Genomic DNA, 16,219 nt, shown 5'->3' with positions numbered 1-16,219 from the left:
ATCCTACTTATAAATCTAATTTCCGATCCCCTGCTCCAAGTGCACACACACCTCTTTCTTCGCCTTCATCACTATCAACATTTTTTTCCTTTCCCCCCTTTTTCTTTGTTTTGTTATTTTTTTGCTTTTTTTTTTTTTGTACTATGTTTTTTGTTTTGTTTTGTTTTGTCTTGCTTTCTCTCTGGCCTATTGTTCTAGTTTGCTTGATTGTTGATTAGATTTTTTTTTTAAATAATTTTTATTTCTTGAAGTATTACAAAGAGTATTACATATGTCTCCTTTTCTCCCCGCTTTGACATTCTCCCGGCCCCTACCCCCTAGTGTCTTGTGTCCATTGGTTATTCTTATATGCATGCATATAAGTCCTTTAGTTAATCTCTTAACCCCCACCCCCAAACCCTCCCCAGGCTTCCCACTGTAGTTGAAGTCTGCAATTTGTTGGGCGAGGATGCAAAAGCGCAGGTGGGTCTTTTTGTGCACCTGGCACAGCTTGGATGGGGATGTAAATTGAGTAAGGCGGGGTATCAGGAAGCCACCAGGGCGGGACAAACAGCAATGGCGGCGTTTCTGTGGCTCCTCGCCTCTCCGGGACACCAGGACTTCGCGACCCCGTGCCGGCGAGCAGCTGCATGCCAGAGCCTCTCCCGCTCTCCGACCGCTGCAGGGCTGTGCCGCCTCTCCCCATGGGGTCTGGGGCCCCAGAGACCCGCCATGAGCAAGCCCAGAGGATTTGTAACCGCTTCCGATTGAAAAAAAACCGCGCATCCAGTTGCAGCCCGCCCGGCATGCGACTGTGTACCTCTGTTTTTGGCACCTCTGTAGATCCTACTCAATCTCACTGCACTTCTTTCTTTCCTTCCAGTTGTAGAACTCCGACTGGGCCAACTTCCCCATGGTTCTGAATGGTGGTTGTTTGTCTTATAGTTGGTAGTTTCAATGATGTTGTGGGAGGCAGAATGCACAGGTCTACTCCCTACGACGCCATCTTGGTTCCCTCTTTTTGGGGTTGTTTTTTTTTTTTTTTGCTTGTTTGTGAGATTGTTTCCCTTTTTTGTTTTGTTTTTGTCTTTATTTTTTTATTCTGTTTTTCCTTTCCTGGTTTGTTATTAGTTGTTTGTAGTTTGCATTCATCTCTGGGTATTTGTTGTTTGCATTTTTTGGGATTAGTTGTTGTTCTACTGGAGTTTTCTCCCCATATAAATAGTTTCCCCCCTTCTTTGTTATTCCCTTTCTTTTCTCACTTTTTTTATTTTCTCAATATCATTTTGCACTTTTTTTTTCTTTTCTTATCCTCTAACTCTCTTTTCTCAGGTGGTCACCATTATTTGGGGTTATTAGTATCATGAATACATTTGTGTTTAGTGCCTTGTGCGTTGTGCCTTGTTGTGTTGTATTTTATGCCTTTAAATCAATGCAGGAGAGAGAGAGCTACATAACCAGACACCGGAGAAGAGAGATCATGGGGAGACAAAGCAACAGCCCGCGAATGAAAAAGGAGGCATCACCAGAAAAGGAAGTAAACAAAAAGGAGGCAAGCAATATGTCAGAGAAATCATTCAAAGACATGGTCATAAGGTGGCTGAAAAGAATGGAAGACACATTCAACAATATGTGGAAGAACCAAGAAGAAATGAAAATGACATCACTGTTATAAAGAACTCAATGGAAAGCATCAATAGTAGGCTAGAAGAAGCAGAGGACCGCATCAGTGAGCTAGAAGACAAGGTAGGAAAAATACCCAAGCAGAGCAGCATCTAGAAAAAAAACTTAAAAAACAGGAGGAGAGCCTAAGAGAACTTTGGGACAACACGAAAAGAACCAACATCTGCATAATAGGGGTGCCAGAAGGAGAGGAAACTGAGCAAGGAATAGAAAACCTGTTTGAAGAAATAATGACAGAAAACTTCCCTGATATAGGGAAGAAAAAACTCACAGAAATCCAAGAAGCTCACAGAGTCCCAAACAAAATGAACCCCAAAAGACCGATGCCAAGGCACATTATAATTAAATTGGCAACAACCAATGACAAACTAAGAATCTTAAAAGCAGCCAGAGAGAGACAGAAAGTTACCTACAAAGGATCCCCCATCAGACTAGCAACTGATTTCTCAACAGACATACATCAGGCAAGAATGGAATGGAATGAAATATACAAAGTCATGCAAAGGAAAAGTCTGAATCTAAGAATACTGTACCCAGCAAGGCTATCAATCAAAATTTAGGGTGAAATCAGAAGCTTCACAGACAAAAAAGGACTAAGGGAGTTTATTACCACCAAACCAGCAATTCAGAAATGCTAAAGGGTCTGCTGTAAATAGAAGAAATAGGAAACGAAGAAGGAACACAGGCATAAAGAATAAAAATGGTGACAAACAAGTACCTATCAATAATAACTTTACATGTTAATGGATTAAATGCCCCAATAAAAAGACATAGAGTAGCTGAGTGGATAAGAAAACATGACCCATATATCTGCTGTCTACAGGAAACCCACCTCAGAAAAAAGGACTCACACAGACTGATGGTGAAGGGATGGAAAAAGATTTTTCAGGTGAATGGAAATGAAAAAAAAAAAAAAAGCTGGGGTAGCAATACTTATATCGGACAAATTAGATCTCAAAGTGAAGGACATAACAAGAGATAAGGAAGGCCCCTTCATTATACTAAAGGGAGCAATCCAACAAGTAAATATATCTCTGGTAAACATATATGCACCCAATACAGAAGCACCCAAATACATGAAAAACTTTTGGAGGATATCAAGGGAGAGACTGATAGCAATACAGTCATACTAGGGGACTTTAATACCCCACTAACACCACTGGACAAATCCTCTAAACAAAAAATCAGCAAAGAAACATCAATCCTAAATTACTCACTAGATCAGATGGAATTAATTGACATCTTCAGAACATTTCACCCAAAGCCACAGAATATACATTCTTCTCAAGTACACATGGGGCATTTTCAAAGATAGACCATATATTGGGTCACAGGCAAAGTCTCTTCAAGAAGATAGAAATCATATCAAGCACCATCTCAGACCACAATGGCATAAAACTAGAAACGAACAACAATAAAAACAATAAAAAAATCAAACACCTGGAGGCTAAATAGCATGCTATTAAACAATGACTGGGTTACCAGAGAGATCAAAGAAGAAATAAAAAGCATCATGGCAACAAACGACAATGAAAACACAACAATCCAAAATCTATGGGACACAGTGAAAGCAGTCTTGAGAGGGAAGTTCATAGCTCTACAGGCTTGCCTCAGAAAACAGGAAACAATGGTAATAAATTATCTAACCCTACAACTCAGAGTTAGGAAGAGAGCAACAAGAAAAGCCCAGTGTAAGCAGAAGGAAGGAAATAATAAAGATCAGAGTGGAGATAAAAGACATAAAGACAAAAAAAAAACACAAAAAACCCACAAAAAAACCCCAAAAACAATACAAAAGATCAACAAAACCAAGAGCTGGTTCTTTTAAAGGATAAACAAGAATGATGAACCTCTAGCCAGGCCCACCAAGAAGCAGAGAGAGGACCCAAATAAACAAAATCAGAAATGAAAGAGGTGAAATAACAACCGATCCCACAGAAATACAAACGACTATGAAAAAATACTATGAACAACTCTATTCCAACAAAATGAGCAACCTAGATGAAACGGACATATTCTTAGGGAAAAAAAGCTCCCAAAACTCAACCAAGAAGAGTCCAAAAACCTGAATATGTCGATAACTACCGAAAAAATTGAAACAGCGATCAAAAACCTTCCAGCAAACAAAAGCCCTTGTCTGGATGGCTTTACAGGGGAGTTCTACCAAGCATTTCAAGAAGAACTAAAACCTATCCTACTAAGACTAGTCCAAAAAATTCAAGAGGAAGGAACACTTCCAACCTCTTTCTATGAAGCCAGCATTACCCTAATCCCAAAACCAGATAAAGATACCACAAAAAGAGAGAACTACAGGCCAATATCCTTGATGAACATAGATGCTAAAATCCTCAACAAAATTCTAGCAAATCAGATTCAGCAATACATTAGAAAGATCATACACCATGACCAAGTGGGATTTATTCCAGAGATGCAAGGATGGTTCAATATCTGCAAATCAATAAATGTGATACATCACATAAACAAACAGACAAAAATTACATAATCATATCAATTGATGCAGAAAAAGCATCTGACAAAATTCAACACCCTTTCTTGATAAAAACTCTCAGCAAAGTGGGAATAGAGGGATCATACCTCAACATAATAAAAGCCCTATATGACAAACCTACAGCCAACATCATACTCAATGGTCAAAAACTAAATCCATTTTCCCTAAGAACAGGAACAAGACAAGGATGCCCACTTTCACCACTCCTATTCGACATAGTACTAGAAGTACTAGCCATAGCATCAGACAAGAAGCAAAAATAAAAGGCATCCAAATTGGAAAAGAAGAAATAAAACTCTCCTTATTTCCAGATGCCATGATATTATATAGAAAACCCCAAAGACTCCATCAAAAAACTACTAGACCCAATAAATGAATTTGCAATGTAGCAGGATACAAAATTAACACCCAGAAATCTATGGCCTTTTTATACACCAATAATGAACTCACAGAAAGAGAAATGAAAAAAACAATCCAATTTACCATTACACACAAAAAAATTAAGATACCTAGGAATAAACTTAACCAAGGATGTAAAAGACCTGTATTTGGAAAATTATAGGACATTGAACAAAGAGATAGAGGAAGACATAAACAAATGGAAGAAGATACCATGTTCATGGATTGGTAGAATCAACATCATTAAGATGTCCATACTACCTAAAGCAATCTATAGATTCAATGCAATACCTAGTAAAATACCAAAGGCATATTTCAAGGATCTAGAACAAACTCTCCAAAAATTCATCTGGAATAAAAAAAGACCCCAAATAGCCACAGCTTATCCTGAGAAAGATGAACAAAGTTGGAGGGATCACAATACCAGACATCAAACTATATTACCAAGCCACAGTTCTCAAAACTGCCTGATACTGGCACAAGAACAGACATATAGACCAATGGAACAGAATAGAGGACCCAGAAATTGACCCAAGCCATTATACTCAATTAATATTCGACAAAGGAGGCAAGAGCATACAATGGAGTCAAAACAGCCTCTTTAATAAATGGTGCTGGGAAATTTGGTCAGATACATGCAAAAAAATGAAACTATATTACCAACTTACACCATACACAAAAACAAACTCAAAATGGCTAAAGGACTTGAATTTAAGACGGGAAACCATAAAAATCCTACAAGACTCCATAGGCAGCAAAATTGCAGACATATGTCGTAGGAATATCTTTACAGACACAGAGAGACTAAGGAGACAATAAACATCAAAACATTTATTTTGATTACATCAAAATAAGAAGCGTCTGCACAGCAAAACAAACCATGAACAAAACAACAAGAAAGCCCACTCCATGGGAGAACATATTTGCCAATGTTATCTCCGATAAGGGTTTAATCTCCAACATTTACAGGGAACTCATACAACTCAACAAAAGGAAAATCAACAATCCAATCAAAAAATGGGCAAAGGACCTAAATAGAATCTTTTCGAAAGAGGACACTCAGAAAGCTAAGAGACACATGAAAACATGCCCAAAGTCACTAATCATACGAGAGATGCAAATCAAAACGACAATGAGGTACCACCTCACACCTGTCAGAATGGCTATAATCAACAAATCAACAAATGACAAGTGCTGGAGAGGATGCGGAGAAAAAGGAATCCTCCTTCACTGCTGGTGGGAATGCAGACTGGTGCAGCCGCTGTGGAAAACAGTGTGGCGTTTCCTCAAAAATTTAAAAATGGACTGCCATTTGATCCAGTAATACCACTTCTAAGAATATATCTCAAGAAAACAGAAACACCAATCAGAAAGGATATATGCACCACTATGTTCATAGCAGCACAATTTGCAATAGCCAAGATTTGGAAACAGCCTAAATGCCCATCAACAGATGAGTGGATTAGAAAACTATGGTACATCTACATAATGGAATACTATGTTGCTATAAAAAAGAAGGAATTCTTACCATTTGCAGCAACATGGATGGAACTGGAGAGCATTATGCTAAGTGAATTAAGCCAGGAAGTGAAAGAAAAACACCACATGATCTCACTCATTTATGGATAATAAAGAACATTATAACCTGATGAACAAAAAGATAGATACAGAGGCAGAGAAGCATGGAACAGACTGTCAAATTACAGTGGGAAGGCTGGGGAGCGTTGGGGGGTGAGGGAGAGGTAAGAGATCAACCGAAGGACTTATATGCATGCATATAAGCATAACCAATGGACACAAGACACTGGGGGAGTGGGGTGAGGGCATGTGCTGGGGCGTAAGGGAGGCCGGGGGGAAGGTCATTGGGGGGAAAAAAAGGAGACATATGTACTACTATCTGTAATACTTTAAACAGTAAAATAAATTTTTTTTAAAAAAGAACAAACTAGTCTAAGACACAAAAACTCAATAAAACTGCTTCATTTTCCTAAGTGCAAAGCAATCCTAAGTATTAAGTTCTGAGTAAGCAGAATTAAACAGAGGTAGGTTTTTATAAGATAATTTTGAGCTGGGCAACAAAAGATTTAAATATATGCATTCATTTAACAATATCTATTGTTATAATGCTATGGTCATAAGGAAACCCCTCTAATGTGTGAAATTATTATTGTGTGAAATGTTTGCTGTGTGGAGACCCCAATACTCTGTAACTTCCAAAATGTTATAAACATAGTGAATGGCCCACTATCTTGATGTAAATGCCCTAAGCCCTTAAAGTGTAAACGCCTTGCTCCTAGCATAAGGCACACCGTCTGGCCCACACTGATAAGACACAAGTTGTTTACTACCGGCTTTATAAGCACTGGACCTTCTTCAGTGGACATCTCCTGCCTGATACGAGGAGGACTCCACTTCACTCCGTGAGACGAGCCTGACTGACTGCTCTGCTGTGTGAGCCTGAACCAACTGCGGCCGCCTGTCTGTCTCCGTCTTCGTTGTCTGTCTTTCGGTGTGCATCGCCAGGTGGCCTTTGCTGGAGCCTTGGACCCACTAGAAATAGGTAAATAAACCTTGTGTGATTGCATACTAATTCTGTTTTGTGTGTTCATGTGTTCCGGTTTGGCTCAACTGTCTAGACCAGGGGTGGGCAAACTTTTTGACTCGAGGGCCACAATGGGTTCTTAAACTGGACCGGAGGGCTGGGACAAAAGCATGGATGGAGTGTTTGTGTGAACTAATATAAATTCAAAGTAAACATCATTACATAAAAGGGTACGGTCTTTTTTTTCAATAGTTTTATTCATTTCAAACGGGCCGGATCCGGCCCGCGGGCCGTAGTTTGCCCACGGCTGGTCTAGACATTGAAGTACCAGGGGATAGGCTGTTATTGCTGACCCCTGGTCACCTGCATATGACCCACTAAATCTAGGCAGATAATTAATTAATTGGGGCATAATTAGGACATATTAAGAACCCAATCAGCACCAGGCTAGACAAGCAGGTAGAAGTGGCTCTGCCTAACAGTTCAAGGGAAGACAACTAAACAAGCAGCACAAGCAGCACAGGGCCTTCTACACTGAGCATTATATTAAGAGATGAGGGCATATAAGGGACCCTAAGAGCCTGAATCAGGCGTACCTTACCTATTGCAGATGGGGAGTATTGGCCATGACAAGATTGGCCAACATAAAATAAGGAGTTTGAAACAGGAAAATGGCATCATCAGACTTTTGCTGTTGAAAAATCTTGGCTGCAGAGTGAAGAATGGATTGAGTGAACTGAAGAGAGTCAAGTTGAAGGACACCAGTTAGGATTCACTGCAATCCAAGAGAGAGATAATGGTGGTAGTTTTTACTAGGTGGTTGCAACAGGAATGGAAAGGATAAGGCAGATCAGAGTAGAAGGCAGAACAACCAGGCCTGGTAACAATCAGATGCAGGAGAGGAGGGCGGGGCCACAGAAACTCCATGCTCTTTTTGGCTTGGGAACCTGGGAGGGTGGATGTTGCAACGTATCACTCATTGACCCAAGGAATTCAGGAGGAGCACCAGCTAAGAGGAGGGAGAGGGCAGAAAATACGTCCCACTTTGGACCTGCAACACAGGCAAGTGGAGATGTCAGTACTGGACAGAAGGTCCTGGAGATGAAAATCTAGAAGGCCTCTACTTTCAGCTGAAACTTAGGAGAAGACAGGAGAGCCTCAGAAGCACAAGCAGGGTGAGAGCTGAAGTGTGGTTCACAGAGAACCAGGAAGAGCATCACCATTTAAGGATGGGCCACATAAGAGTCAATAGCAAAAGAATAAAGAGCAGCAACTAGCATGAGGAGGAAAATCAAGAGGGTGTGGGATCACCATAGCTGGTTTTGCTCAGTGCATCAGCCCTCTGACTAAAGGGTCCCAGGTTTGATTCTGGTCAAGGGGGATTCCAGTCAAGGGCATGTACCTTGGTTGCAGGCTAGATTCCAGGTCTGGGAGAGTGGGGGAGGCAATCAATTGCTGTGTCTCTCTCTCTCCCCCTCCTTTCTACGCCCTCTAAAAATCAATGGAAAAATATCCTTAGGTAATGATTAACAACAACAAAAAAAGAGGTGTAGGATCAAGGAAGCTGAGACATGGGTTTTTGGAACAAGAAATATAGAAAATGGAGTTGATACAGTTTTAACTAACCTAGTTATTAATAAATAACAAGAAGGGAGAATAGGGAAGGTCAAATATTACAGGCATGTCATTCAGGCAGCTTCACCAGGAAGCTGCAGGTTTACACTCCCCAGGGAGCCACCAGTGGTCCATTCCTCACAGATCACTGGGGGATGGGATTGGACAGGGGCGAGTTAGATGCATGCCAGTAAATTTGGGGGGACTAGAGAAGGTGCTTGTCTGTCAGTCACACCTGGGAACAGATCACTGGAGGAATGGGCACGGCAACTGCAAGTGTGGGAAGACTTGGAAAACTTAATTCCCTGAGCAAAGAAGTTCATTCTTTTGATTTCTCTTGGGTTCTTGGGCTTTCTTGGTTGATTCCTGGCTTGTGGGGCTCTTGCTCCTGTTTCTTGGCATTCTCCTGTGTGGCCCATGGCCATGAGGACTCCCACACACAATGGACGAATGGACTGTAACTAGCCTGATGCTGAACTGACCCAGCTGCAACATGGGACAGAAACTCTGGACATTGGCTTTGATTTTAGCTCTACTGAATCCTTAGTTACACTTCTATAACTGGACTAAGAGAAATGGGGCCCTGGAAACCCAGGTATGTACTTCCACGCAAATAAAAATCACTCATCCTCCCATGTGAGTCTCAGAAAATTCTCTTTCTCAGGATATCATAAGAACTCCACTCCCAGTGGGGAAAGGGATACCCCACTTCCACTGATAAAAGACTGCAAAGTAATAATCCCATCTCCCCTCCATTGAACAAGGAAGACTACCCAGGGAGGGATCTTCCAACTCCTTCACACTAGCTTCTGCAGAGTCTCCCAGCCTTACACAATGACAGCTTCAGTGCCAAGCTGGAAGTAGGAAGGGACACTGGAAAAATAGGAGAGAAACTCAAACCAAGAAGATAGCACTTCTGACCACCAGCAAACAGAGCTGCCAGGAGAAACTTGTAAAGTCCCACATACCATGCAAGAAATGCTTAAACAAACAGCATCTCTCTCTACTCCAATGGCTGGTTCTGCACCCCAGACATGTGGATTGTACTAAGCTATATATTTTTATTGTACCAACACTTTGGGGGTAGGTGTCATTACCTCCAATTGACATTACCTAGCAAAAGTAGCCTGGTTTATACATGGTGCTCGTTATATATTCACTAGATAATCGACTAAATGAAAAAGAAACCAAATTTAGAGAAAATTAAACTAGTCAAATTGACCCAGTTCACAAATGCTAGACTAAAAATTCAGCCTCAAATTGAGCTCACAGCAAAGTCAGAGCTCTTCAGGGGCCCACACAGCAACATCTCCAAGCACAAAAGGGACCCAGGAGGTACCAGGTCATCCAACACCTCCTGCCAGTCCCCAGCCACTGAGATCTAGCTCTTCTCTGTTCTCAATATACTCATGCACCCAATGGCTCTCAAGGATCTCTGCAACACCTTTCTTTTCCTCAACAAAACCCACTAGGATCGGGGTCCTAACTGGGTTCTATATACAGGTTTCAGAATGGCCTTTTTAAAGTGAAGGTATAAGAAAAAAACAAAGAAATATAAGAAAGAAAAAAAGTGAAAGTAGCTAGAGAAAAGGACAAAGGGATACATTTGCTTTTCATTTTTCTCTTCATAAAATCTCTTAAAATTCTATAGATTTTTCCTGGTTAAAAGAACCATATCTCCTTTCAGATTTTATCATCTTATTCTTTTCAAAGAGAACCACTGCACAAGTCTAAAGGGAAAGAGGATGTGATTTGCCTTCAAACCCCCAAATCTGGCACAATGCTTAGACCCTTGTAGGTGCTCAATAAAGGTTGACGGAATGTTGAATGCCCCCAAAAATGAAGGTTTAGAGCAAAATAAGGTAGACCTTCCCCCTCAGGCACTTTCTGACCACCCTATGTCTTCTCAAGGGAAAAGAGTGGGTAACTCTTCTTAAAAAATATATTTTTACTGATTATTTTAGAGAGGAAAGGAGTGGGGGAGAGGGAGAGAAAGATATATCAATGTAAGAGTGGAACATTGATCAACTGCCTTCTACATGGCCCCTACTAGGAATCAAGTCCACAACGTGGGCATGTGCCCTGACAGGGAATTGAACCAGCAACCTTGGCTGTACAGGATGACACCTAAGAAACTGAGTCACACCAGGCAACACAGAATTGGTGACACAAGGAATCTGTCTTTCTAGCACATGATCTACCTTCCTTCTTGTACTGTAGGACACAGAGCATACTGTTCTGAAAGTGTAAATGTAAAACTCATTTGCCCATAATTTTGACACAATCAGGGAATATTTTTAAAGGATTGAATTTTAAGTAATATTAAGTAATTACTAATGTTGTTAGATATGATAATAGCATTGTGATTATATTTAAAAATGTCCTTATTTCCTTATAGGTACACATAGAAGAATTTAGGGCTGAAATGACAAGCAATCAGAAATTTGTTTTAAAATCTTATAGGCACCAAAAAAGGGGGGCGGGGGGGGGGTGACTGAGGAGATAAGCAAAGCATGTATGGCAAAATGTTAATAATTGCTGAATCTGGAAGATTTCATAGTACAGTATGTCCTCCTCACTTAACATCATCAATAGGATTTGTGACTTGAAACAAAATCCTATATAATAAAGAGCTAATATGCAAATGGTGGCCATGCCCTCACACTGTAATGGCTCAGACATTCAACACTGGGGAGAGAGGAATGGGGACCAGCCAGGCACAAATGAGCTCACAAGAGAGGAATGGGAACCAGCCAGGCTGTGGCCCGGGAGAAGGATAAGCTGCCCATCCCGCGGTCCCAGTGCCAGAGGCTGCGCCTGTGCCTGCAGCCCGAGAGAGGGACAAGCCACCCACCCCGCAGACCTGGGCACCAGCAGCTGGGGCTGTGGCCTGGGACAGGGACAATCCGCATGCCTCACGGTCCCCACGGTCCCAGGTGCCAGTGGCTGCACCTGCGGCCAGGGAGAGGGACAAGCTGCCAGCCCCATGGGCCCGGGCGCCTGCAGCTGCGGCCTGAGCAAAGCTGCCTGCCCACGGTCCCCTGCGGCTGTGACCAGCCTGGACAAAGCCAGCCCAGGTCCTGGGTGCCTGCGGCCAGCCAGAGGGAGGGAAGCCCGGGTCCCGGGTGCCTGCGACTGGCCGGAGGAGGGAATCCTGGGTCCTGGGTGCAGGCCAAGGCAGAGGCGGTTAGGGGCAATCAGGCCAGCAGGGGAGCAGTTAGGAGTGATCAGGCTGGTAGGGGAGCAGTTAGGGGTGATCAGGCAGGCAGGCAGAGGTGGTTAGGGGTGATCAGGCAGGCAGGCAGAAGGGTTAAGAGTGATCAGGCAGGCAGGCAGATAAGCGGTTAGGAGCCAGCAGTCCCAAATTGTGAGAGGCAGTTGGACATCCCCTGAGGGGTCCCGGATTGGAGAGGGTACAGGCTGGGCTGAGGAGACCCCCCCCCCCACCCCCCCCGCACGAATTTCATGCACTGGGCCTCTAGTGATATATAATGAAACCAATTTTACCAAAACTAATTGATATTAACAAAAGTTAAGTTCCTATAGTACCTCATCAATCTTATGACAAAATGACACTATTCAAGAAAATGCTAGCCCTGGCTGGTTTAGCTTAGTGGATAGAGCATCAGCCTGTGGACTGAAGGGTCCCAGGTTTGATTCCAGTCAAGGGCACATGCCTGGGTTGCAGGCTCAACCCCCAGAAGGGGGCATGCAGGAGGCAGCCAACCAATGATTTTTCTCTCATCATTGATGTTTCTCTCTCTCCCTCTCCCTTCCTCTCTGAAATCAACTAAAAAAAAAAAAAGAAAAAGAAAAAAGAAACTGCTGTATTTTGTTTTTTGGATTTCTGAAAACTTACATATTTTAAAAAATGAAATAAAAAGTTCATCTGTGCTGATGTCTGCAATACAGTTTTAGTGGTCTTATGTGGCCATATTCTAAATAATCACAAGATTTTCTCTCTTAGACATAAGAATCCTCAATTCCTGTTACTTAGAACAGGAAGGTTTCAGACCAATTTAGCAACATCCTTAAGAATCCCTCATCTGTAACTACATAGTGAATAATCATCATCTCCGATCCCCAGGTGAATGGTGAATGAAGAGAGAACCAGGCACTCAGCAACATAAAAAGTGAAGATACACAACTATAAAAAAAAAAAAAATGCCACACTAATAATGCAAGATGTTCATAATAAGGAAACTGTGGGGAGGGACTTTTCTATACTTTCTGCCCAATTTTTCTATAAACCTAAAACTGTTACAAAAATAAAGTCTATTCTTTTAAGTGAAGGTATAAGAAAAAGAAATATAAGAAAGAAAAAAAAGTGAAACTACCTAGAGAAAAGAACAAAGGGATATATTTTTTTTCATTTTTCTCTTCATTCTCCAATCTGTATTCTGATTTTTTTTCTATAGTACTTGATTTTGTTTTTTAACTAGTCCTGGGTATTAGGCCATATCCTCTAATTAAAGTTCATATTTTGTCAGTGATAAAATGTGTGGTTTAAGATTAATTTGAAACTAAGGGACTACTTAGGTGTTCCTTTTTCTTTGCTTTTTACCTAGAATTGGCTTGGTATGTTTTAAACCAGCAGTCGCCAACCTTTCAGATCTCACGGACTACCAGTGGTCCGCGGACCAACGGTTGGCAACTGCCATTTTAAACAGCATTACAACTATAGTCCATTTCACTGTCTCCTCCAATCACTTCCATATTTGAGATAACTTACTATATGTCAGTCATCGTACAAAGTACTCTATATCATCTAGATATATAAAAGCCTAAGCGACTGAACAACTGGTAGCTATGACGCGCATTGACCACCAGGGGGCAGACGCTCAACCAGGAGCTGCCCCCTGGTGGTCAGTGTGCTCCCACAGCAGGAGTGCCGCTCAGCTGACTGACAGGCACCAGATGCCGGGCTCACAGCTGGCAAACGCATCTGCGCACGAGCCTCTCCGCCTCCACGGCAGCACTACTGAGTGGAGGCAGCAGCAGGCACAGCAGGGCTGGGATGAGCGGGAGCAGTGTGGTGCCCAGCCCAGCTGCCTGCCGCTTCACATACTACTACATCACTTGGGGGATGTTGGACTGCCGTTTTCGGCCCAATCCTGGTCAGGGCACATGCCTAATCAGGCCAAAACCAGCAGTCTGACATCCTCCAAGGGGTCTTGGATTGTGAGTGGGCGCAGGCCAGGCTGAGGGACTCCACTGGTGCACCAATCCGTGCACCAGGCCTCTAGTTTGTCATAAAAAGTACCCTAAATATATTCACACAAAAACACTGCATAGTAAGTAACACACCAGTTACATATATTAGGAAACTGAAGCTTAGAAAGCTTAGTATTTTGCCTTAGGTCAAACAGCCAGTAAACGGTACAGGCAGGATTCAACTCAAATGCTAATACTTTTAAATTCTATGATATCAGAAAAATCACTCAGAGATATCTCAGGATGCCAGAATCAATATAATAATTATAAATGATGGCAATTATTCTTTATACTTATGTCATTAGTTTGCAGTGCTTTTATCAATATATTATCATTCTATGCTTCCAGCTTGGGTACTTTTAGCTCTGTGACACTGGTCAAGTCACTTAACTTCTTTGAATCTTAGCTGTTCCATATGCAAAATGATTACAATAAGATAGCTAACAAGAGCTAGAACTCTGGCACCAGACTGCTCTGGGTTTCATATTCTGCCACTTACCAGCTGTGTGCCCTTGGGCAAGTCGCTTAACCTCTCTGTGACTCAGTTCCTCCATCTGTAAAGTGTGAATAATAATAGTACTTACCTCATGGAGTTGCTATGAAAATTATATGGATTAATGATATAGTTGTGAAGTACTTAATGCCTGGCACAAAGTACTATTTTTTTAAAATAAGTACTTAACTTAAAATACATCAAAGGGTTACTGTGAAAGCATTATACAAATGTAAAATATTATCATTATTACATACATTGTGAACTTAGAAGGCAAAGTGGCTCAGGGGAAAGTCAGGGTGACAGATATAACTACCTGGCTGAGAGTCCTGGCATGATAGTATATCAGGTGTTCGACATTTTAAAAAAGTTCTTCAAAACAAAGATAAAAATTATGGACAACAAATACATATCTATCGACAAGTGAATCTAAAAATCAAGTGAATAAAAATCTGATGAACAGAATAAACTGGTGCATATAATAAAATCAGGGGCATAGAAAGGGAGTGGACTGACAATTCTCCGGGGGAAAGGGGTGTGGGGGATGCGGGAAGAGACTGGACAAAAATCATACACCTATGGATGAGGACAGTGGGGGGGTGGGGGGAGGCAGAGGGTGGGGTGGGAACCGGGTGAAGGGGAGCTATGGGGGGAAAAAAAAGAGGAACAACTGTAATAATCTGAACAATAAAGATTTAAAAGAAAAACAACTTGATTTGTAACTTCAGCTTCCTTACTAACACCAGAGTCATGCCTACTTCCAAGGTTGAGAATTAGATATCACTTAAGTACCTGGCACAAATTAGGGACTCTGCGCCAGTTTTCTTCTCCCAAACCCTCCCCCCACCTCCTGACCTAACAGCTACCTATTACATGCAGGCCCACAAGCCAATGGGAACAAAGTGAAAAGGCCCCATAAAAACCACATTCATCTCTGGCCTGTTCCCTTACAGGTGCAGCTCCGAAGGGGAGTCTAGCACGAGTCTCCAAATCTCTTTCAAATGCAGTTGAAAATCATAAAAGGTTCTCATCATGGAAATCAAAGAGGAAGTGCATGAACCATACCCTGACCAGAAAAAACGGGAAGGCAGAAAAGGCCGGGTAATTTGGGGGGCGAAGAGCAGCAAGAGGCCATGACACAATCTTGGTGCACGTTTTGGGTCTTTTGTTTATGCTCTAGCGGAGTAACTTTTCTCCCTGAGCAAGACCGCCAAATCGCCTCGAGTCAGGGGGAGACAGTGCGTGCAAGAAACACTGGTGCTTAAGGCAAGAACGAAAAGCACTTGAAGTCAGTTGCCCAGGCACGGCCATTTCCCAGGAGGCCAGGAAGGCTGGAGCGGCTGGACCCGCGGCCTCCCATCCCGCAGCTCCCGGCCTCACCACAAGTCCTGCGGACCGGCTCACCTGCGCGGGGCCCACAGCGTAACTCTTTCCAGGGCAGCGGCCCCGGAACCCTGCGGCCGCGCACGCCACCCGCTGCCAGGGCTCAGGCGCCGCACGGACCGCGGCAAACAAACCAGGAACAGCCATCGGGCCACCACTTGCGCGCACTACGCCTGTGCCGTGCAGCCAATCAGCGGCCGGAGGCGCCCGAGGCCTCTCGGGATTTGTAGTTCCGCATGGGTGTCCCGGCAGCAAGCTGGGCTGCGAACAGGCGCAAGGTCCTGCTCTTCCTAAACAAGACATGATGTTACAAGCTGGTGTTCATGGTTGGCATGGCATTCATACCTGCAGATTTCCTGGATCGTAGGTTTCAGGCCAAAGTCCCAGCTTCCTGAACCCTTGA

At 42.7% G+C, this 16,219-nt stretch overlaps 1 protein-coding gene across 5 annotated transcripts in view; it reads right to left on the bottom strand.

The window, feature by feature from the left end:
* The window catches only part of HDHD5 (haloacid dehalogenase like hydrolase domain containing 5), a 50,870-nt gene extending 34,876 nt beyond the window's left edge, over positions 1–15,994 (bottom strand). For 3 of the 5 annotated variants that reach the window (XM_081083471.1, XM_081083470.1, XM_081083472.1), the window contains exon 1: positions 15,838–15,978. In XM_081083471.1, the coding sequence (XP_080939597.1) occupies positions 15,838–15,963 (126 nt within the window). In that variant the 5' untranslated portion in view covers positions 15,964–15,978. Of the gene's footprint in view, positions 1–15,837 lie in introns of all 5 variants that reach the window. The other 2 variants (XM_081083473.1, XM_081083469.1) reach the window with 2 other exon arrangements.
* Positions 15,995–16,219: the final 225 nt, after the last annotated feature.

This window comes from Myotis nattereri, assembly GCF_964212035.1.
Source record: "Myotis nattereri genome assembly, chromosome: 2".
NCBI classification, from domain to species: domain Eukaryota; kingdom Metazoa; phylum Chordata; class Mammalia; order Chiroptera; family Vespertilionidae; genus Myotis; species Myotis nattereri.
The sequence above is the reverse complement of the archived record's forward strand: the minus strand, read 5'-3'. Positions and strand labels throughout refer to the sequence as shown.